General features: G+C 42.9%; 1 protein-coding gene across 13 annotated transcripts in view; it reads left to right on the top strand.

Annotated features, from left to right (window-relative positions):
• Positions 1 to 24,664, top strand: part of mark3a (MAP/microtubule affinity-regulating kinase 3a) — a 45,326-nt gene that overhangs the window by 846 nt on the left and 19,816 nt on the right. For 9 of the 13 annotated variants that reach the window (XR_014570886.1, XR_014570887.1, XR_014570888.1 and 6 more), the window contains exons 2-9: positions 3,100 to 3,288; positions 5,183 to 5,236; positions 12,997 to 13,045; positions 14,038 to 14,103; positions 15,768 to 15,838; positions 18,929 to 18,985; positions 21,656 to 21,892; positions 23,415 to 23,555. Coding sequence is in view for 9 of the 13 variants with exons in the window: in XM_083792580.1 (XP_083648706.1) it covers positions 3,100 to 3,288; positions 5,183 to 5,236; positions 12,997 to 13,045; positions 14,038 to 14,103; positions 15,768 to 15,838; positions 18,929 to 18,985; positions 21,656 to 21,892; positions 23,415 to 23,555 (864 nt within the window). In the remaining 4 variants the exon portion in view is untranslated. The remainder of the gene's footprint in view (positions 1 to 3,099; positions 3,289 to 5,182; positions 5,237 to 12,996; positions 13,046 to 14,037; positions 14,104 to 15,767; positions 15,839 to 18,928; positions 18,986 to 21,655; positions 21,893 to 23,414; positions 23,556 to 24,664) is intronic. The other 4 variants (XM_083792582.1, XM_083792583.1, XM_083792579.1 and 1 more) reach the window with 1 other exon arrangement.

Below are 24,664 nucleotides of genomic sequence, written 5' to 3'. Positions count from 1 at the left end.
ATTAACTTTGTGTTCAATTGTTGAATGCGTGTGTGTGTGCCAGGCCAGCCAGGATACACAGGAGGCCCCAGCCTTGTACAGAAACTACAATAATTCTGCCTGCTGGTACTGGTTGGCTAACCCGGTTGGCAACAGGACTTATAAAAAAAGGGAAAAAAAGAATCGGGCTCGCTACTGGTTTTCCGATATGTCAGTCTGGGGTTCAGTCGTTTCCACATATGGACTTTTAGTTTGTCCCACCCACCCCTCTTTACCAAGTAGACCCCCCCCCCATGTCAGATTTATATCCCAAGTCTAGTTTCTGGGAGTAAAAGCTTTGGGAAATAAATCCATGAGCGACTACTACCAGGCTGTTAACTGAGTGGACACCATGAGATGAGCGTCCAAATGTTCACACTGAAGACAAATTCATGGCAATCTTGATGTGGATCAACATCCCGTCTCGTAAATCCAATTCAGGTGGTCAATACAGAGTTTTGTTTTTACTTAACAAACTCAAAACAAAACCTATTTAGTGCAGAGATGGCAGATAGACATAGCTATTGGTACTGGTAGCTACATCCTAGTACTGTGGTTCTTTAACTTATTTTTATGGCAACGGCCCCCAGATGTATATGTATTACATGCATTTGCAAGCTCACCACGCCTTACATCGCATCCTATTTTCGAATATCCTAAAAAATAAAATGGCCCATAAGTATTTGAACTGTTCGTCGTTTAGCTGGGGAGCCCCTTTGGAGTCACCCCTGGGCGTCCCTGGCCTGGATCCCACCTTGAGATTGAGGACCACTAGTTTATCCCCTCCTCATTTGACCGAGAGGATTCCCAGTATACCACTGTCAGTCGATGCACACTGATCAAGGAAGAAAGCTTCTAGTCTACAGTAACGACCAGGTTGTTTCCTGACATGAATGCAGCTGTAGGAACATGACAGGCTCTCAGTCTGAATGGAGGCATCCCAGCTTTGTGAGTAAACCCACCGGGAATTCAGAGGAAGTGGTAGAGGGTGGGTGATGATGGAAATCACCGGGAAAAATGGGAATGAATGCACAAGTGAATAGTTTAAAGGCGATTTGAATAAGTACAAAAGTACCCCAATGGAAACAAGCCATAGGCTTTCTTGGATAATGGACGGTAAATCCTTTTTGCAGACCTTGCATAATGTAGTTCCCTGTGCTTGTCCATGCAAACTGTTAATAAAGTATTCAATCAATTAATCATGGATTAATTACTCTTGGTCGGATGAATTGGTGCTCATAACCACCCGCTGGCTCCTGTTAAAAGTCAAATGAATATGCTCTAAAACAGTTGTTTATTCCTGTATTTCAATTTCATATAGCCCATTAATTTAGCTCATTAAACATCAATTAACCCCTATATAACTACAGTATTATAATACCTGGTCACTCATTTCATATCTCTGACTCTAATAATGTCATTGAACAGTTCATAAGATGGATCAGTCCTATGCAGTAGTATGGCAGGTACCAGGTAGGCTAGCTGTGGCGGTTGGGGTGTTTGCAGGGAGTTCACAAGGTAGTTGATGCCTACCTCAAACAGAAGTGCTTTGAGTTTTTAAACTGTGCTATGAGAATCATTCCCCATTTCTGTGTTTGTATTCAAGGGTATACACAATGTATCAAGCTAATGACTATTGAAAGCTGAAGGATTGCAGTGTACTTACTGAGTAACCACTACACAGTTCAGTTGCGTCTTAAAGACTGTATGTGTATAAGGAAAATAGTATTCTTTTCAAATTTCATAAGTTGCACTTATCCCATTCTGACCTGAGATCAGATTCTAAAAATGTCTATTACATCCTGACAGTTTCATTATTATAGTCTTAGAGGTTGGTTTTATTTATTTTATTTTTACAACGATTTTGTAACTCATTTTTCACCCCTGTGTCAATTATCTAATGTGATCCTGGGCTCTATACACACCCTCCGCCAACCTGGGAAGAGCAACGGACTTGAACTCATGCTTCCTTCATGCATGAGTGTCCAAGTCGCTCCTTTACACCTGACAGAGGGGAGTTTCCCTGGTTGGGCCTGGAAGGAACACGTTATTCCAACCAGTTCCTTCCCCTCCATCAGGCGCCCCAGCTGGCCAGGGGGAGGCAGTTTAGAGACCAGGATTACTTACTGTTGTTATTGTGAGGGTACCTACCCTATTTATTTATTTTTTAATTAACACAGTTATGACAAAATTATCAATGTAAACAAAACATTTTCATGGTCTCATGAGACATTTCACGTGATCAGTTCTCATTAACACAATAACTTAAACACAAACATTTTCTTCAATCAGTTGGATCAAAATGTGGACAATGCTGGTGGTGATGTGTGAACAGTGCAGACACTGCAGACTTTAACCTTCATAAATATTTCCATCTCACTTCATGGTCTTCTTATGCCCTAGTGCTGTACTGTAAAACTTGTGCTGAGAATATTCGGTCTACTTTATGCCTTTTCTTGGGGTGCCATACTATAAATATCAGATGGTTTTGCTTGAATGAATGTTAAGAGATGTGTAACGTCCGGCATCATTTATGAGTCAGCGTGGCCTATATGTTTTTGTGTGTAAACTCAATTATTTGTGTAATTGTAGTGCATGTAGAGTGATGTGTATTACAGTCTCTGTCTGCTGTAATTGCCCTCTCCTGATCCTCTCAGTGTGTAAGGTCCTGTTATCGCTATGTACTTATGCTAAGAGTGTGTCAATGTTACTAGTGTCAAATTCCATAAACTGCTATTGAATGAAGTGAATCAAGTTTCCTTTACAGACAAGTGTAGTTGGTATTCCAGGTAATTAAATTGAGATGGTATTAGATGGTTGATGATCTGATGTTTCTGACCATTTTTCAATTAAGAAACAAGTCACTACTTTACTTTATTTTAAAGCATAACAGGTCATTTAAGTTCTTGATTGACAAGATGGAATTTTTATATACTGATAAACATTGTTGTGCTTCAGAAATATTGAACAACAATCTTCAAGTAATGACCTTGTCCGCAAAATGGCTACAGTACGTAGTATATTTGGAGCAGATCTAGTCAACATCATGCCTCACGTCTATAACTTCTTGTCTGTTCTCAGCACACATCTCACAGCAATGGCCGCCAGGAGATCAGCACACGATCGGTTCGCTCCGGGGTTCGATCCCGTAGCTCGGGGGCCGACGAACCTCAACAGCCCCACGTCGGCAACTACCGGCTACTGAAAACCATCGGCAAGGGCAACTTTGCTAAGGTCAAATTGGCCCGACACATCCTCACAGGCCGAGAGGTGAGATGGAAGGCAGAGGGGAGCTGTGCTGCAGCACTATTGTTATGCTTTAAAAACCTGAACGTTAACATTTACATTCTTAAATTAAGTGTCCATTTGGTTACATTCACACACACGTGTACATTCTTCAGAGCAGATGGAGAAAATTAACAATTTTGCAATAAAATGTACAGTTTATTGCAAAGTTCTGCGTTTGAGATGTTAACATTCACATTACTATTGTTACTTTTCCTACCTAGACAGTTTTCTTTTTAACACATTTAGACCTGATGTCAATTAAAAACAATCCTGATCTAATATTAGCCGTGTGTGTGTGTGTGTGTGTGTGTGTGTGTGTGTGTGTGTGTGTGTGTGTGTGTGTGTGTGTGTGTGTGTGTGTGTGTGTGTGTGTGTGTGTGTGTGTGTGTGTGTGTGTGTGTGTGAGAGAGAGAGAGAATGCTCTTCATCAAACCTAGACTGCCTGTGTAAAGAATATTCTTTGTATTCTTGAAATATTTGTGACATCAATATTTGGTTGTGTGAGGCCGCTGAATGTCAGTCATAACGAACCAACGCAGGAACACCCAGCCATGATAGTCAATGGCTGTTTATTCCTAATTACATGCAACAGATTTGTTTTTCTAGCAAAGGAGACTTGATTTAGACTTAGACCGGTGATGATGATCTTTGACCCTGAATCTTCTCTTAATTCTCAGGTTAACAATCAATTTAATTTGAGTGGAAGCCTTTTATTAAAAAAGGAAATATAAGGCACCGTGTAGCGTGTACTGTACACCCACACACTTCAGAGCAGCTACTTGCGTAGGCTTCCAATAGTTTGACGTCATTCCAGGCTACTGGTGTGTCGATGTCACAGTGAAGGCTCAATTTCTTCTGATGGCTAAACTACAGTTTTGCTTGGATTATTTGGTTGGGCTGTCCCCGAATATTCAAATGGTTGTTTGGCAGGTTGATATTGGGACATAATTCCAATATTTGGATGCTGCATAATCATGTCATGTGTGCACACAGAGCAGATGAAGAGTATCAGCTTTCAATCCACTGTAATCTGCCACTGGCTGCTTGTGGGTGTTTAAGCTAGTGTGAAAGTGACTGTCTGGGCCTAGTTGTCCCCTTTGGCCAAATGAACATGACAATCTTTAAAATACTTCTATGTACCTTGAAGTACAAACTGCTTCACAAGATCAATGTTAGTGTAACTAAGAGATTGGCTGAATAACATTCTTTTACATGCAACTATGTCAACAGTACATGTTTCACATTCTAAATGACTTTGACTTAAATTTTCTTGTCACTGCAGCGGCAGATATTTTATGTATGTAAAAAGTATTTAAGAGCACTGTTTGTGTAACTAACTAACTAGGAGCTTCACAGAAGAATATATTTTACATTCTTTATTAACTACAATACAACTGCCTTCTAGTTTCCATTTCATAGTCTTACACAAACAAGATTAGTTTGTGATGTGTTTTGGACAATGTGATTGGAGACATGGCTTACTGCATTTGCCATAGTGTGCTGGCCTCTGAGTCTGCAGAGATCAATCTCAAACAATCTCACTGCAAAAAGCCTGGTTTTCATTGGCTAATTGAAAATGTGTATTGATACTTCCTCGGAAGGTACAGGGAATATTGGGCTGTGCCGAATATATTTGGGACGGCCCTACTAAACTTTCCCCATGTCTATTCCATTCTGAAGTGTCCTTGAACAAAACCATGTCCCTACTGTAAACTGTACTATACCTGTCCTGTACACTCGAGCGTCAGCAGAATGCCTAAAATTCTTCTGTTCTGTTCCGCTCTGTTCCATCCTATTTTACTCTCTATTCCAGTGTTGCGTTCTGAATGGTTCCGTTCAATTATCTCTGTTTCAAATGTCTTTGCTCTCTCCACAGGTGGCGATTAAGATAATAGACAAGACACAACTGAACCCAAATAGTCTGCAAAAGGTAATTCACCCCATCCCCCCTTCCTGTTCATGCTTCTCACATGCTTATAAATGCACAAACCGTCCTCACGTTGTCCTCTGTCCTCACATTCTGGGAGGACAGAATGTGTGCATGTGAGATGTGACGCAGTGCATCTCTGAGAAAAAACAGTATACATACGGCAAATTATACCCTTTTGCCGTACGACGGTGTCGCTCGCTGAAAATTGCACATATACAAGCTCACAGCTTGTGGATTGTCTATTTTTGGCAGGTGGCACTGGTGTACGACGGACAGTATAATTAAGCAAATGAGCACACATGCGTTGTGGACTTTGCTAGATAAATAAATTTTCAAAATTGCAGTAAGGGTATTTTGATAGGTAAAGATGATAAGATCAGCTGTGATAATAAATGTGATGTGTGTGTCAGAACCAGAGGGTCAATTCAAGAAAGTGGTTTTCTTTAACATTTCAAGTTCAACAACTGAGAGACTGAAGAAAGAGGGGTTGGGGTTGTCTTTTGGCTGTGTACCTTGCACTGGTCAGTGGTCACAGAGCAGAGCAGTACTATTGACTTGTCTGTTGCTGCGCTGGAGGGGGCTTGTGTTAATCAGACAACTATAACATGGACCGGGACACACTGAGCCTGCTGGCTGCCTCTCTCTCTCTTTCGCTTTCTCTCTGTCTTTTACTTTGTCGTTTTGTCTCCTTTCTTGCTGACTCGCTGTCTGTTTACTCTCTTTCCTTCCCTTTATACTGCTCCTGCTGTCTCTGTTTCCCTGCAACGGAGTCTCCCCACTAAGCACCTCACTGCTTCTCCCTCTCTCTACTTCCCTCTCTCTCTTTAGCTCAGTGGTCGGTGGCAGTTTCCATCAGTTTTTCCAAAGCACCATTGATTGTGGGTTCTTGTGTGTGTGTGTGTGTGTGTGTGTGTGTGTGTGTGTGTGTGTGTGTGTGTGTGTGTGTGTGTGTGTGTGTGTGTGTGTGTGTGTGTGTGTGTGTGTGTGTGTGTGTGTGTGTGTGTGTGTGTGTGTGTGTGTGTGTGTGTGTGTGTGTGTGGGGCCTTGGGCCGTGTGGGGCTGGCCGTCACTGCTAAGCTGAGTCATGACAGGAGCCTGTTCACAAAAACAAAAGGCGTCAGGCTCTTTGTCGGCAGGCCTTGTTGTTCTGGGGGGGCGTCATTACTTTGTGACCTGCTCGGCTGAAATCAGTCAGTTGTTACTGAAACTGCCATAGAGAAAAACAAGATTCTTAGCGAAAAGTATTTGCCATTTTAAGTGAGAGAGAATCCATTTAGGAATTCAGAAGTAATCAACATTGCTTTTTGTCTAAATATAGCCTCATGTCACAGAATTAATTATATTTGATGAATTCTGTGTGCACTTCTGAAATCAGCCATGTTTTGCCCTATACTTATATACTGATAAGAGATATTGTTTTGAAGTCTTAAAATATACAAAGTGAAATGCTACCAGAGCTATTTAAAGACAAGGCGCTCTACTTCATGCTTGGGCATTGTCATTTCTTTATCTAGGCTTTTGTCTTTCCTCTTTGAGGATAGGATTTGTCAGCTACATGCTATTTTACTTGCTATGACTTTGAGGTGTTTCAATTATTATTTTTAGTCAAAGGGACAGGGTTACATGGAGTATGTTTTATTAAAGTATTTTCCACAAATGGATATCTTTAAAGTTCCTCTGCCTTTCCAGTTCTTCTATATTTAGGCTCTCACTCTAAGTTCTTTGTGATGACAGAAAGTAGCTTGTCTTTAGAGTCAATCCACTGAGGCATGCAAGGAATAGAACCCTCAACCCTCATGCTATTTCCATTCTTATTCCATTGAGCTACACAGACAACTCTGGCAGTCTTGGGCGCTGATCACATTGTCAAGCAGTAGAGGAAACGGTCATTTCCATTTTCTGCTGTGCATTTGAAGTGGTCTTGTATGAACTTGGTTCAACTTGAGACTGAAGCATGTCAAAGTCACTTCAGTGCGTAACCTGGCAACATTTTAGGCATTCTGACCAAACACAAACGGAATCTAATAGGGAGGTGCTTCCTGGAGCCACAAAACAAAGAAAGAACATTGGAAGTTGCCATTTTATAGCAACTGATTAATTATTGCAGTTTGCACTGTCCAGGCAAAGTGGTACGCTTTGCAGCTGGCGCTTCATTCATCCAGTGTGATCGCAACCTTTAGAGTCACAGTCTACTCATTTTAGCTATCCAATGAATTGAACCCCAAATCCTGTCAGTTCTGTAGTGAACAATCTGACTCACACAGGAAATGTGACCACTAGCCCTTAGTAGTGTTGGTGGTGTTGGCGCCATGCTTCACCCTCTGAACATCGAGGGGGATTGAACCCTAGTACCCTACACAGTAAAACTTTGGAGTGTTAATTTAAACCTGACTTGGCGTTGGTGGTGGCGCCATGCTGTCCCTGTTTCGCAGGGCCACTGTTTAGCCTATCAATCTCAGTGCAATGCTGCACTTTTGTTCAGGCTCAAATACGTCTCAAAGGATCAAATATTGGACATTGTGTTTGTCTCCCTTCTCATCTGTCGGCTCTCTCTCTGCTGCTTCCTGCAGTGATCCTGGGTACCTGTTAGTTGAGGTCCATCTGACACCGTTGTGTGTCGTTCACACTGCACTGATGACAATTTGTGAATCTCCAATGTTTATGTTCAGCCCTCTTCTTAATAGTCGGAAGAGTTGATATCAATCCTGAATCCTCTCACATCTGTGACTGTCCCTCTACGTAATCTTCTTTTACTCCCCCTTCTGTTCTCACTCTGTCGCAAGTTCCCTCCTTAAGTGCTCTTCTTTTTACCGGCAGACCGTCTCTTTAGTCTCTCAGGGTAAAGTTTGAAGAAATAGAGCATGCGGTTAAGTCTTGATTAAATGTAAACACAGTAGTTCCCAATACGCTTCAGAGTTCTGAAACTCCCTGCCTCATCTCCCCCTCCCTCTCACGCCTCTCCTCAACCATTTCCTGTTTCATAAACTGACCAGTGACCAAAGTTCAGTAACAGTTATTAAATGCCTAGTACGGTAATCACAATGAAATCCACTTGTGTGCTCTAAGTTACAAATGGATACACTAACACAGGATTTTACTGTGTTGTTACAGTGTTTATGGTCTGTCATTCTGTTGTAAACACAGCATAATGAATTGCAAAATATATTGTAATCATAATATTGAACGTTACATCCATCTCACAAGAAGCCATTTAGGAAGTGTGGTCAGAAATATATTTACTTCTACTAGAATCAGAACTATAAAATCAAAGTGTTTGTCTACAGAATCTGATGTCTACACATCAAAGGAGGAAGTCATTAGTAAATTCTAGCCACATATCCTCTTTTCCATGTAATTCTGTTCTCCTTTTGAACATGGAGGGGGAAGAAAAGTTCTACACAATATACTGTATATGATTGTGAACAATGCAGGCCTGGTGAAGATCAAACATTACAAATCACCCCTGAATGAAAGGGAAACAATTTAACGTTGATGCTTGATATATGGTATTCAATAAATAATTATTATATCGAACACGTTCGTTCATGATGACTGTATTGATCTAACCGTGATTATTATCTCTTCAGATTTATATCTTGGCTTGTTGATCTATCAGTCTACTTGGTGGACTTATTAAAAACCTACGTGTCAACTCATTAAGAGTCGATGTCTCATCTGTGATCTCCTAAACCAAACTGACATTGTGTCATTTGGCCTGAAGGTGTCTGCTGCATGCTAATCGACATAAAAGACGACGTGTTGGAGATCTGTGTTTCACTGCAGTGATATGACTCGGAGGGTTTCATCACACTACTCGTCCCCCGTAGGGTCCCTTCACATCCTGGGCCTCCTGACAGTTGTGTTGGTGAATCACTCTCATCCTGTGTTTTTCCACTCGGATGGAGCTGAAAGTTTCAACATTCAAAAGAGCAGACCTAGTCTTGGTATTTGCCAGTATTTGTTATCGTTTGATTGTGTTCTTGACCTGTGGTGTCAGGTAGGTAGACATCCCAGGGAGTCAGGGACACACCATAGCCTACTGACCTTTTGTATAATCCGTAATGAATTGGGAATTTAACACAATTAAGGCCTTGGACGTGTATACACCTCTTTTCTAATCAAACCGCAGGTGGCCTTGGACGTGTATACACATCTTTAGGGCTTTTGTATTCGCGCATGCGCGCTGCCGTTCACTTCCTTGTTTACTCAGAAAGAATGGCTCGTATCTCCTAATCTAGGGAACTCTCCATGGTTTTGACCAGATGGGCATGTGTTCTGTCTTCATTTCTGAATTCAGCATGCCTCTCGTTTGGAATATTAACGCCAGACTTTAACCAGATTGTTAAACTGATTTTAGAAGTTCAGTCACACGAGGGAGACTCAGAGTAGAGCCGCTACCTCTTCGCCTGGAAAGGAGCCAGCTTAGGTGGTTCGGGCATCTGGTTAGGATGCCTCTCGAGTCTTGAGCGTTTCCCTAGGGAGGTCCTCGATGCACGTCCCACTGGGACGAGACCTCGGGGCAGACCAAGGCGCAGATGGTGGGATTACATCGACTCACTTTCCTTGGAACGCCTCGGGATCTCCCAGGAGGAAGTTGCTCTGAAATGTTGCTCTGGAGAGGAATGTCTGGAGATGTCTGGTGGAGCTGTTTCCCCCACGACCCGACTACGGATAAGTGGTTGAAGATGGATGCATGGACCCTGTTACCAAGCTACCCTGGGAATATAACCCATGACTTAGACTGTTCCTCACTAGTATCCACGGTGGGTTTCCCCTCAAAGAACACGGTGAATACGGATACGGGGGACAAAGACGAAACTGTCCTGTCCTGGTTAAGCAGCAATGATAGGGCTTCCACTGTCACAGTCAAAACAAGCTGCGATTTATTCCTCTATACTTTCTCTAACAGCAGGGAGAGTATTTAGATTATAATGATGGGCAGAGCTGTAGTACGGGCGCAGGGTAATGACAGTGAGGTAGACCTCAATCTCAGGCTAAAACATCTCTCGTCTTCTTTTTATTCCTCTCCCCTCCTCCTCCTCCTCCTCCTCCTGGGTAAGCAGACAGAGTCCTGGCCCCATTTGTTACCATGGCATCTCTCAAAAGGTTGATTACATCAAAGGCCCCTGACAATGATGGCTATTTTAATTAACCCTTTAATTAACCAGACGCTGTCTTGCTGATGATGGTAGATGAGCTGTCATAGTTGACACATGGAGCTGGGTTTCTGAAGTGAACCATGGCATTTAGGGGCTTTTTAAATGTTACATGACTGACAAACATTATTGATCCTACAGAATTTTTATTTTTGTACAAAGCAGTGTTTGATTTTACTTTAGGAAAACTATTTTAGCGCCATTCATATTATTCTTATTTGTGTCATCTAGTTCTTTGTAGAGGTGGGTGTACTCACTGTAGCCATTACCTTAAATTTCTTGTATATAGCTAAGAAGACCTTTGCCTCATTATGGAATAACGACTTTTTTTCCTCATCTCATTTGTTAGCCCTCTGCACCGTGTCTAGTCCTAGAAATGGGGTCCGGGGTCAGAGTGGAGTCAGGGGACGGCATCCTTAAACATATAGTTCATTTATAATTTATCGGGCAGTCACGAGGACAGAGAAAGGGTAGAGAGGATGACGCGTGACACAGGAAGGAATACAGGTTCTGGTGGTAAGGCGTGGCACAGGGTGACTGAAAGCTGTTTACTCCAAGAGCCAATATTGTGTGTAGTATATCTACTGTACAGTAGAGTGCACATTTCTGCATTTCTCAGTATGGACATTTTATCTCAGATTGATGAAAAGGCATTTTGTCTATTAATCATAGTTCAGAGCTGTGCACAGAAGTACGAGATTTTTTTTTTTTTTTTTTTTTTTTCTGGGGGGGTGGGGGGTAACTGATCTGCAGGCTCACAATGCCTTGCATTGAGAGGCATTGTGAGCTTGTAGATCTGCTATAGTTGTTTTTACCTTTTGTGGAAAACATTCAAGTTGGTTAACAGAAAATAGTTTTATTGGACTCACTTTAACATAAACAGACTATTAACATTGAGATTAAGAGAAGCATACATTCCTTGCCACTCATGTTGCCAAATCATTTCATTCTCCCAGCAGGGTGTCCACATGATTAGTATGTCACAACATTTTGCCCGTGCATGGCTATGTAGGCCGATACACAAACATACACACACGTACCCACATGCTAACAATGAATGAATGTGTGAATGTGTGTACATGTGTGTACATTTACATGAACATAAACCCCCACACCTCACACAGAGTATTGTCTACTACAATGTAATAATAATAAATTTATTTTGGAAGAAAGAGTTTGATATTATTTGATATGAGGCTGTCTAATGTGTTTTATTATATAGGACCTCATTTCATCACGTGGCAGGCTTTTTCTAAATATCCGTTTGTGTCCGTGTGCTGCAGCTGCAGACCATCAGAAAGCCAACTAGCACGCAAGAAGCATCAGCCCCTATTCTCACTCCATGAAAGATTGATGCCTTTTATATTTTTATGGGGGGGGGGGGGGCAGTGAGGAGAGGGAGAGTAGCGTGGGAGGGGTGGTTAGTAGTGACTAGTGATGGTATGAGGGAGAGAGAATTAAAGGGAATTGTAAAGATGCTCAGAGAGAGATGAAGAGGGATCAGAGATGGAGGCACACGGAGAGGTAGAGATGGAGAGTGGGGGAGCACACGTAGAGAATGTAGTTAAAGGGATCAATATTAAGTAGCACTTAGTTTTCGTTCCCAGTTGGGCCAGACAAAACAAAAGAGAGTATTTTGTCCCAGACGGATCGGCCTGTCTGGCCTGTCTTACCGTTTCTGGGACCCCACCACTGGTCCACTGATCACTCAGCACTCTGGGCGGGATGGTAACAGCTATAGCACACTTTAAAACTTTATTCACATCACCAGGTGGTCACCACAACGATGTGACAAGCAAATACGCTCAAGGTTTTCTGTAAAGCATTTCGTTTTCCCTTGTGGGGGGTGGTTGCTATTTGAAATTCTTCACTGTGTGAATGTTTTTAACGGAGAGTGGGCAGTTCAGAGATGGTAGGAAAGCTTAGAGGAGACTGTGTAGGAGAGACAAACACAAGTAAAGAAGCTGAGAGGTAGTATGGGGGAGAGACGCATGGAGAGGGAGACTGTAAGGGAGACAGAATGAAAGCTGAGAGGCGGGCAGTATAGCGAGACAATAGGACAGCTGAGTGGGAGACGGTGTAGGAAAGACGGACATTAGAACAGCTGAGAGGGAAATGGTGTAAGACAGACCCAGTAGGACAGCTGTGTAGACAGACAGTAGGTGTAGTAGACAGTGTAGGAGAGTCATAAGAGAGAGGTCTTCAGGTGGCATTTAGTGGGTCAGGAAGGAATGACATGTGGGTCTACACACCGTTAAGCACACTGAATATTTTATAATACCAACACTTACCTTTTACCTTTTATGTCTTGTTTTTGTAAGAGCAAGTGTCAGTTGTCCAAAATGGCAGATATGAATTGGCATTGAAACAGGCACATAAGTCCCTGGCACATTGTCAGTACATGTGCTTTATTACTGACTATCTTTGGGAAATCATCAGAAGAGTTGCACAGAATGGAAGAAAAACAGAATGATACATGAAAATGATGTAAAATTATCTCCTGTAGTGGACCTGGTCTTATCCTGAGAAAAATAAAGCATCATCACGAGGTCCATATAATCACAATCAGTAAATTATTAATGCTTTTTCTTTTCTTTTTTTCAGCTTTTCAGAGAAGTTAGAATAATGAAGATCTTGAATCACCCCAATATAGGTAAGTGGATGACATTTGCTTGCATGCATGCACATACCGGTAATCACACACATACAGTGTAACATGCGCATAAACTGCATTTAATTGCAACATTAATATAGACACATGAGCCCATAACACAAGCACAACAAACACACGCAACACAGTGGATAAAACCACATGCACTTGTCATGATGCCACAGTTGCCACACGGCACCTAGGCAGATCAGACCCGACTAGAGGGTATGTTTGGTTTATGTGAAGGGACAACGCACCATGGTTTCCTGTGCAGAGACATAATTACTGGGCCGATGGTCAAAACGTTTTTCTCGCTCTCTCTGTTCTTCTCGCACTTTCACTCATTTTCTTTCTCTCCTTCCCAAAATGTCTATCGATCTTCTCTCTCATTCTGTCCCTGTGTCTCTCTCTCGCTTTCTCTCTCTCTCTCTGGTCTATATTTAGCAGTGTTCAGCTGCTCATCATGCAGTCCTTAGCCCGATTTATACTTTGTGGTACGTGCCAAAAATAGCCGATCTACAAGCTCAATTTGTGTCAGACCGTACGTAGCGTGTGACACCACCATACAACAAACTATAGTCTATGAGTTAAGAAAAGTCTGTATAGAGGGAGCAGGTCTCTGATGGTGAACATTGTTCCCTGAGATGCGGAAACAGTGGTGATCTTTTACTTTTGTCTCTGTCTCTCTAATAAAACACAGCATCAATTACTTGCATCTCTCTCTCTCTCCCTCCCCAAGTGTCCTCTGACAAATCTGTTCTTTCCCGTTTAATACTTTTTAGGTATTCATGTCCATGAAGTTGTTACTGTTCTACAATGTTTTAGATCAATGTAAATGTCAAACATTGATCACTGCCCTGAGATGTAATTGAATTCCCCTGAATAATTGTTTCTAACTCGCTCTGTCTTTATCTCACTCCTTTTTCTGCCTGTCCTCTCTGTCTCCGTCTTTCTTTATCTATCTACATCACTTGCTGTCTGTCTCTCTCTCTCAGTCAAACTGTTTGAGGTGATTGAGACCGAGAGGACATTGTACTTGGTGATGGAGTATGCCAGTGGAGGTGAGTGACCGTCACAAACACCCTGACCTGATCTGTCTTATAAATCCCATGAATCTCTGTGTGTCTGTCTCTGTCCAAATATGGAGATGACTGACATCATAAACTGGCCTCCAAGAGTACTGTGCTACCTAGTGCTTTTATACAGTGACCATAGCATACTGAAGTAAAGCCCACATCCTGAATGCCAAACCCAGGAGGGCCAGGGCATTGCTGTGGTCAGGACATACTTTTCTTCTTTTTATAATTGTTTACTTCCTGTTGCTTTACTGTTCATGTTCTTTTTCATCTGACCTATTTATTGTCTGGTGTACTATTTTCCTATTGATCTGTAATAGAGGATTTTATCTCTTATTTTATTTATTATCTTTTTTTACTATTCTTTGGGGGGGGGGGTACCAGCCCATCCAATGCATGGCTTTTGAAGATTACGTCATATGGCAGCCAAGTCTATCTGATTTGTAATTTTTTTTGTAGAGCACTTAGGACGTAAATCGTTTGCCAAAGTCTGGACTTTAATATTTTTTGGGGGCCCTAAATGATGACCTAAGACGTCATGTGGCCGATATAAATACATTAGGCACCCCTCACTTCACACAAATTGGCAAGTACCCCACAATAGTTCCTGTCAATGAATGCTGACCCTTACGTAGTTGCATCCTGCCCATGTTTTTGGGTCAAAATATCCCTGGGCAGGTTGTTGCCGGTTTTCCTGAATACACAAGAAACATGTATCTATCTACACATGTAAATACACTTAAGCCTTATGCCTGCACACACGTCACACTCTTAGCACATACTCGATGCACAATTTACACACACTTCTCAACCATCGTCGCCATTTGACACGCCACTTGACACGCACTTGACAGACTTCACACAAAGGCATCGATTCGATACATGCACAGACACGCGTAAAAAGTGTACACACACGTGCACGCGCAAAGGACATACTTAACACAGATGCGCAAGCACCCCCACGCTTCGACGGTCGACCACTCTGCTTCTGTTGGCACACGAGGAAGTACACTACAGTCACGTTTTGGGTGGAGGGGGATGTACTGTATGAGCTCCAAGGCATGATATGGCGTGGGCTGAGGGAAGTAAACAGTCTGAGGTTGGAAGCCATGTTTAGAATAAGCAGCATTATTATTATTATCATCATCTCTGAGACAGACACAGCTTCAAATATTGCATAGAGGTAAAGTGTTGGGTTCTAATCCAACACATGAGAAGGGATATCATATGTTTCTCTGGGTGGCCAGCTCGCTTAGTCTTTTCATATCGGTGTCCCAAGGACCGAATCACTTGATATGGGGATCCATGGCATGACGTTTGAAAACCACATGTCTATTTGCTAGAGAGACAGCCCTGTACCCCTTACTTTGAGCAAGACACATACCCCCCTCAGTGCTCTAACTCAGTTGTAAGTTATTCTCCTACAGTACCTCAGTACAGTCAGTAAACGCCCTATGTAGGGCTGCTGCTTTGGGAAGTTGAGTTCGATGATCATTGTTCTTCTGTAAAGTTATTATATTTGGGCTTTGAAGTTACTCTTATGTCCTCTTCTCTCTCCCCCTTACATCCATTCTCTCACTTCTGCCTGTTCCTCTAATTATCGTCCCCCTTTCTCTCTCTCCTCTCTCCTCTTGTTCTCTGTCTTGCAGGAGAGGTGTTCGACTACCTGGTCGCCCATGGAAGGATGAAGGAAAAAGAGGCCAGGGCTAAATTTAGACAGGTACCCAGTATTTTCCCCTGCAGTGCTCTGATTTCATCACTCTGTTCTGCCTTATGGCGGTTCTCTCCAGACAGTCACCACTGACATCCTGAGTAATGAAAAATGTCTAAACGAAACCACTTCCGAATCACATAATCTATGTCTTGTCACACATCCGCAAGACCTATGGACCTATGGGACAACACATTTTAACCCTGACTTTCAACTGATTAAAAATACAACAAACACAACAAACAATTGACTAATTTGGGTGGAGAGATGAAAAGGCAAATGAAAAAAAGTGAATGTAAAAAAAAAAAAGTGAATGTAAAGATGAGTCACATCAGTGTAAATTCGCTGAAGTAATCATATGAAGTTACACTGGTAACAGTTGTACAATGAGAAGTGACCTATAACTCTCTACCTTGGTTTAGTCTCAATATAAAGCAGAACTGAAGTGATAGAAAACTCAAACTCAAAAAAAGACAAGGAACGTTGGAAAGAACATTTGTGCAGATGAGATAAAAACAAAAGACGGGGGCACGGTGGCACAGTTGGTAGTGCTGTCGCCTCACAGCTAGAAGGTCCTGGGTTCGATTCCCGCCGTGGACGCTGTGGGCACTGGCAGTGTGTTCCCACCTCCGCGTCATCAGTGCCCATACCCGAGGCGGGGGTTGGCGAAAGGGCCTTTCTGTGTGGAGTTTACATGTTCTCCCCGTGTCCCCTAGGGTAGATACCCTCACAAAAACATGCCGTAATCCTGGTCTCTAAAACTACCTCCCCCTGGCCAGCCGGGGCGCCTGATGGAGGGGAAAGGAACTGGTCGGAATAACGTGTCCCTTCCACGCGCTACGTCCAGCCGGGGAAATTCCCCTCTGTCAGGTGAAAAGAAGCAGCTTGGACTCCTCATGCATAGAAGGTTGGCAGAGGAAGTGTAGCGCCCAGGATTACATTAGACAATTGGCACTGGGTGAAAAGAAAACTGGGTTACAAAATCGTGGGATAAAAATCTAAATTATAAAAAAAAAAAAAAAAGACGAAGCAAACACTTAGGGCCGATTCATACTCCTATTTTAGAGCCGAATAAAAGTCGGTTCGGCTCTGTATAGAGCCTACAATGTGACGTCATTTGATGTTCGAGGGGGCGGGTACCGTCCTAAAGTCGGCTCTTCTGTGCTACTGAAATTATCTGACGAGCCAAAATCATTTCGGCACTACAGCGCCGAAACAGCGGTAAAATAGGAGCATGACTATGAATCGGCCCTTACCCTAACCTTAGCAAAGAGAACAGTGCTTAACCCTGGTGTCAGAATTGTGCATTGAGTCGACACGGTCCGCATTCCTATGGCGTCAACATGGCTTACCCTCTGAACGCCAAAGTTACCTGACCTAATGTAAAATATTTGATTGCTACTGTAGCTCGCAGTTTACTATGAAAACCTGCATCTCGTGTCCGTCAGGCCTTGTGACACGATCCATATATGGCCAATACAGAATTAATTCCATAATTATGTTGATCGGACCTTTTTTTTTTCTTCGATGCAATTGTGAACAATAGCCAAGTAAGATAAGATATCAATTGGCCAATCAAATGGTTCACTGCAGCTCAACAGTCAGTGTGAGGGGTGGTCAGGAGATATCTGTGAGCTCTGCGTTTAAATTGAAGGCCGTTGTCTGTGATGGAGTCCACTACATGCTCTGGTAGGCTGTTCCACACCTGGACAGCAGTGTGGAGAAAAGTTCTGTCCAATCTCCATATATGGAGCTGACCTGTTCTGACATTCCATATGTTGATCTGACCTCATCAAAACCTGTACACTCAAGACACGCGCCATATATCACCTGGATCTGCATATATGGAGCCGGCCAGCAACTCTACCTCTGGCCTTTAGGGCGAGGTCGCTTCTCGCCCGTCTTACTGGTTTTAAATAATGCAACATCAAACAAAGTAATGTGTTGAACCTGTTGTGACTTGAGGAATCCACAGGGGAATAATATAGTTGCTTATATCGTCACTGTTGGCCGGAAATGTTCTTGGTAATACCTGTTGGTTAAATATTAATAAAAAGGACAGACAGACCTAACCACTTTCTACTTGGTCTTGGCATCCCCATTTTGGGCATGTCACTTTAGGCAAAAACTTTGTTACACATTGTGAGCTTGACTATTTTCACTACTCAATGCGATGAGGGGCGGTGGTGGCTCAGGGGGTAGAGTGGCCGGATGGGAACCGCAAGGTTGCCTGTTCGAACCCGGGCTCCCCCCAGAGCTAGCGTCGAAGTGTCCTTGAGCAAGACTCTGAACCCCTAATTGCCCCCCATGTGCAGGTTGGTGACTTGCATGGTTTCCTCTGTCATCGCTGTATGAATGTGTGTGAATGGGTGAATGGGTGCACAATCTATGTAAAGCGCCTTGGATGAAGGCGATTATGGAGATTTCATTTTTATCGCCCGACTGACGATACAGTATATACCATGCCATATAGAGCACCGAAGTCCTGACGTAACTCGCTCATCCCGACGATTCCCCTGGTTTGCGGAAGTAATTTCTCTATGGAGAATAACATGGGGTGATCTTAATATCGTCTACTATAAGCGTTGTGGTCCAAAAATAAACAAGCTGTCTCGGCGTTATTGTTAGGGAGGTGTCTCTGTATCGTTTGCAACAGTCAGTCACTCATATATGATACAGTCTGCTTCTAGCGAAAATCTAACTAATTCAGCAGCAGTAACATTAGCGTTTTCTCTCAGTCAGTTGATTCTTCATATCCATATGAGTGAAGCGGCCGGGGTATTTTTCAAACACAGTTGTTATATGAGGCGATCTAAAATCGCCTCAATGGGGATTTCAATGCAACTAAACAAATACATGAACCTGGGGACTGACGCCCTCTACTGAAAGTGACGTCAGACTTCGGTGCTCTATACCACGCCCAGCCCTAGTATTTTGCCCGTGTGTTGTCGTATCTTCCCTCTCTCTGTCTTTACATCTGGTAACCTACTGTACCATCATGTACCATCACTTGGCACGTGATGCTTTGTCATTGTGTACACTGTACAGAGTGTGAGACATTAGACTAACTGTGTGTTTGTCTTTGTCTTGTTTGTCCAGATTGTATCAGCAGTGCAGTACTGCCACCAGAAGCACATTGTTCACAGAGACCTTAAGGTGAGTAGAAGACTCCACTGACTGCACTTTGATTAATCACTTTAACCGATTGGGGTCCCTATTTCGGGCATGTCATTATGGGCGAAACATGCAGTTTAAGTAGGATTTTCAACACCATAAAACCCACATTATGCTCACAAATATGACTTGATAAATAAAAGAACATTTTGTAGAATGTCATAAACATTGGCAGAGATTATGATGATGATACTAAGGCAAGTACAATACCAACCCCAAGAAGAAAAACAAACACAATATACAAAGAATTTTCATTCTCAGTGGACCCTCAAAGTACGTATGACGACGTCCCGTCACGTCAGAACAAAATACGATAGATGGACAATCCGACAAATCCTGCTATCAATGAAGTGAACTAGCAGTGTCCGTATGAATGCTCTGGTTAGCGACAGCCTTGCAGATGTTTCTCACCGCCGTGATAGTAATACTTAAATGGCGCACAATAAAACCCACAGTGTTAACGTATCCATTTGTAACTCCCGAAAGTGTACAAACGGAACCAAATTGTTAAATAAAATACTGAGGATTTTACCGCGCACCGATGGCACAAGGCTCTGCATTATACCTTTTTCTTTGTGCGTCACTATCTGACTCATAATCACAGTGAAAGATGACCCCTCGGGTATTAACCGCTATAATAAACCTCCATAAAGCCCACTGGTGGGCGGGGGGGGGTTTCTACATGTGTGAGTCACACGTGTAAGGAGCGTAAGTGGATCCTCTTTCCTTCTCACCTGCTCACATGTTTCCCCCTGCTCTCTCCCCACACCAGCTATTGTCGTTTTAATGGCACCAGCAGTACACACCAAGCTTCCAACTTCTTATTAATATTGATGGTTCCGGTATTTTTATCTAGGCCTCAGTGGGCCAGGGGCCTCCACGTCAGTGGGAGTGGTGGTGGTGGAGAATCTGTACAGTATATATATCTCCCATTTGCCGGCAGCTGCTTGTCCAAAGCCTGTTTTTCTCTGCACACACAGTCACACACAGTCACACACACAGTCACACACACACACATGAAAGAAATATGAGCCAAAGATTTGAGAGTAGCATGTGTGTATGCACTGTTCACCGTCAAACCTAGAATCTGAAAGCAACGGACCCATAAGCGCCATCCATTTTTAATTTTTATACTTGTGTGTGTGTGTGTGTGTAATGGTCACATGGGAAAAGGAGAAGTGGAAATGGAACATAGTTAAAGTTTTAACAGTACAGTGGCTCGGACTTGTCGGCCACTTTGTTGTTCTCGAGCAGCTCCACGTGACTTCATCACTTTGGGTCCATGTGACGACATCACTGCGGATGTTTCTGGAACCTGACTCCCACATAGCAAAATAATCTTACGCTCACGCAATGCCACACGTGTGAGCTTGTAGATCTTGTATAGCTCGTAGATCTGCTATATTTGGCGAATGTTCCCCCCAGAATATGGTTGCTAGAATTCGAATGGTTAACAACAATGAGGATTTTGTGCACTTTCCTTTTTTCTGTTGACATAATGAGACTTTTAGCTGATGGTGGTTCTCCAGATGTTCAGTACGGTGAACAAACAAGCAGTATCTTGCTCAAGGAATTTTATAGGATGCACTGCAAAACGTGGCCCATTTTAACCATTTAAACGAGCATAAAGTAAACATGTGTCCCCCATCAATGATGCGGAAACCCTCCATTTAAAGGATAATGAACAAGCAAAGTGGTCATTACTGAGATATAAACTCTTGAAAGGGTAATGCAGGACCTAAAAGCAGAAGGCCCTTGAATCACCCAGTTTAGTTTATTTCTCAAAGACGGCCTCGCTGTTAGTTATCCTGCTTATTGCACAGCTACTTACTGAGGAAATCAAGCATTTGACATAAAAAAAATGTATAAAAAAAAACGTATGTAATAGATTTTATTGATTTGAGCCATACCGCCCTGCTTGTGGTCAATGTTAGTAGTTGACAAATGATCACACGCACAGAGACCAATTCATTCATTTGTACTGGCTTTTGCTACATTGGCTATATTCTATTTCACTCATTTACTGCCAGAATTGTTTCAGTAGGTGTGTTTCCATGAAGCCGTTTTGTTGCGCATTAAGGCTCTTGCGCAAAATCTCCTGGATGGAAACGCCTCAAAATGCGAATAAGTCTCTCTTTTTCGAAAAAAGGGAAATGCGCAAATAGTATACGGAAACACTTGCGGAAAAGGTTTTTAATTAGAAAGCATTGAACTTGCATTATATCGCTTTTGAACAATGAAATAAAATAACAATGGGGAGGCAGTGGAGTGAACGGTGCATGGGAGGGTGGCTAGAGAGGGAGAGGGAGTGATGTTGTATGGATGCAAGACACACACACACACACACACACACACACACACTGTGTGTAGTGGACTAAATTATATAACCTAGCTGCCTGGGTAAGTGTAAGTGTGTGACATCACTGCCGTGTGAGTGTGTAAGACGGCGTTGCAGTAGTGACGTAGCTGTTGACTTTGGGTCCTTGTCCTGGGCACTTGTGTACAACTTCTCAAATGTATAATAGATATATTGTATGTATATATATATATATATATATATGAGGGGGCCTCATATTTGGTCTTGAAACGGGCCTAAAAAAAGGCCGCCCCTGACTATTTAATGTGACCTTGCACTCCTCTGTGTGTCTCCAGGCAGAGAACCTGCTGCTGGACGCAGACATGAACATAAAGATAGCAGACTTTGGCTTCAGTAACGAATTCACTATGGGAAACAAGTTGGACACGTTCTGTGGTTCCCCTCCCTACGCCGCCCCGGAGCTGTTCCAGGGTAAGAAATACGACGGCCCAGAGGTGGACGTCTGGAGTCTGGGAGTCATCCTTTACACGTTGGTCAGTGGCTCGCTGCCCTTCGATGGCCAGAACCTCAAGGTGAGTGCAGATCTGATGCTCAATTGCTCACACTTACAGAAGTTTTAAGACACATTCTTAGGATGCACCCAATATTCGGCCACCGAAACTATTCGGCGGAATAGTGGCAAAAAAATGCATATTTGCTATTCGGTTTGGTTGATTTTAGAGTCCAAATTGTCAAAAAACCGGGGGTTACTTAACCTACCGTTGTGTTGTGATGTCGTGATCAAAACATGGCTTGAAGCACGGTGCACCCGCACACACATGCCTGTACATAGCAACAACAACAAAAATAGTTAAAAAAAAGAAATTATATATAAGAGTAATCTTATTTATTTATTATATTTGGTATTCACTTCCCATCTGTCTTGGCTTTTGTGGTCACCTGTGACTCACGCATTTCCACTCAGACTAGTGATGCAATCATCCAGACTTTAAATCCTAAATATCAAAAAGTTTGATATTATGATGGCTGCCAATGCAGTTAGAACTGTAAAACTCATCCTCACACTACAGGATCATTTGGGCAGGGCAGATAATCAGTTCCGACCAGCCTCAAATCGGAAATGTTGGCAGTTGTATATAAATCTGCCTCATTATCCTATAGTGTGAGCCCAGCTTTAGAGAGTGAAAGAGAGAGTTTGACAAAACAAGCCTACTGAAATGAAGCTTTGCGTTTTGTTCAGGCAGTGCACTCACTGCACTGAAGCTGACCGCTCGTACTCTTTGCTATTCATTCAAAACGCTGCTGCATTTCAACTCTTGTATTTATATCTGGTTTTGTGCTATTGTTTCAAATGTTTTAGAATGATGTTTGTTTATTGCACTCCCTGTTGTATCTCTTTAGTCTTGCCATTGGTTAGCATCCGGGCTATATCAGGCTCCGCTCTCACACCGCAGTGTGCCTACATAGGTCGTTTGACTCTTTCCCCTTCTAGCTGCGCCTTGCAAGGGCTTAACTCCCAAAGTGTCAGTTTGCTCGGTACAAGTGCTGGGTGCCATCCTTCTCTCTCTGACCTTGTCCGTGGTCCGCATTTCTAATGTGATCCTCCAATGCATACATCAAGTACCCTTCGTAGTATTCTTGTGTAGACACCATCCAGGGCCTTTTCCTGCTGTAGTGTGAGAGTCCACGTCTCCTCCCTGTACAACAGCTGCCTCTTGAGGTCATCTCCCATGTCATATTTCCGCACTCATCATTCCTTACAAAAGCACTGAAATATTTCATCACAAACACATTCTCTCACGGGCACTTTATCAATAAGACCATGGGACAGTTCTTTCCCCGCTTTTTTCCTCCCATCTTAGTCGTTACCAAATGACTCACACCCTTGTGGGAAATGTCTTGTAAACTGCCCCTGTCCTCTCCTCCATGGGAGTTGAGGGAGAGAGGGCTCTCTTTCAACATGTCCACCATAACACAATACTTCCACAGTTGGAGATTAATGATGAACTAGCAATTATATTTGTGAAACATTGGAGGAATAAACAGAAATGTATTATATCGCTGACTCCTCCTTATCCTTGTCTCCGCCTACAGGAGTTGAGGGAGAGGGTTCTCAGAGGGAAGTACCGCATCCCGTTCTACATGTCCACAGACTGCGAGAACCTCCTCAAGCGCTTCCTGGTGCTCAACCCGGCTAAGAGGGGCACTCTGGAGGTGAGGGAGGACCTACAGAATGTAAATATGACCTATTTTAAATTTGAACCACATCAGAATGCCCCCACAGCCAGCTGGAGAATGCCTTCACCTCTCCTGTATCTACCATCAACTCCTCCGCCACTTCCTGACCCCTGCATCCACCCTGCATCTTCTCCAGTACTCTCACACACAAGTCATCTTTGTCAGAGTGTGTTGAGGCCTCTCTCTCTCTCTCTCTCTCTCTCTCCCTCTCTCTCTCTCTCTCTCTGTGCATCATCAGTCTTCCATTCAGTTCCTTACGGATTTTGCTTCCTCCTTTGTGTGGTCTGTTGTCAGTTGAGAATTTGTGGTAGAAAAATAACAATAAATAAATATAGTGATACAATTCACCCTTTGTCAAGGCTCGCCTGTAGTTCGCACCCATTGGTTTGTGGTTGGACAAAAATCCTCTCTCTCCATCCACTACCATTGAAATAACATGTTTTTTAGTTGCTTCATATTGATATTCTGTGCATTCAATTCTTATTTTAAACTTGGTGTCAGTAAAAAGGAACATCACAGGTGCAGCATGGTGACTGGGCATATCATGTTTGTTTTTAGTTTTTTCCAAAAATGATGTTTTAGCAAATTCAATATAAACCAAGGCGGAACCAGGCAGAAAGAGCCTGCTGGTTAGTCAGCCAGGGACCAATCAGAAGGCTGACAAAGGGTGAATTGTGAAAACATGGGAAACGGTTGAGTTTGGGTAAGATGTGATAGTGGCACATTTGTGCCGATGAGATTGGGGACAACACAGTTATGGCACATATTTGGCTACCGGTATGCAGGGTTCCTTGGGAGCAAAATCTAAAAATGGTCTTGTCCATTTCAAATGCAAATGTTCTCATTCTAGTTTCTAGGCCATCACATAGTTTTTTGTTTTTTATTTGATGTGCTTACCCATGCTAACGCCACCACCTCTGCTCTGCCACGCCCTGTGATGCAATGAAGTGCAATGCACAATTTCATACCCAGCTTTATTATGGCACATCATTTTGTATTAACTTCCAACATGAGCACTTAACCTGATTAGACTCAAAGGCAGAGTCCCGGCCCGTATAGCGCAAGACCCTCCGTATCAAAGGCATAGCAATGTTCCCATTCTGTCT

The sequence above is a fragment of the Protomyctophum parallelum genome (genome assembly GCF_964188405.1).
Source record: "Protomyctophum parallelum genome assembly, chromosome: 20".
Taxonomy (NCBI): domain Eukaryota; kingdom Metazoa; phylum Chordata; class Actinopteri; order Myctophiformes; family Myctophidae; genus Protomyctophum; species Protomyctophum parallelum.
This window is presented reverse-complemented; position numbering and strand designations above follow the sequence as displayed.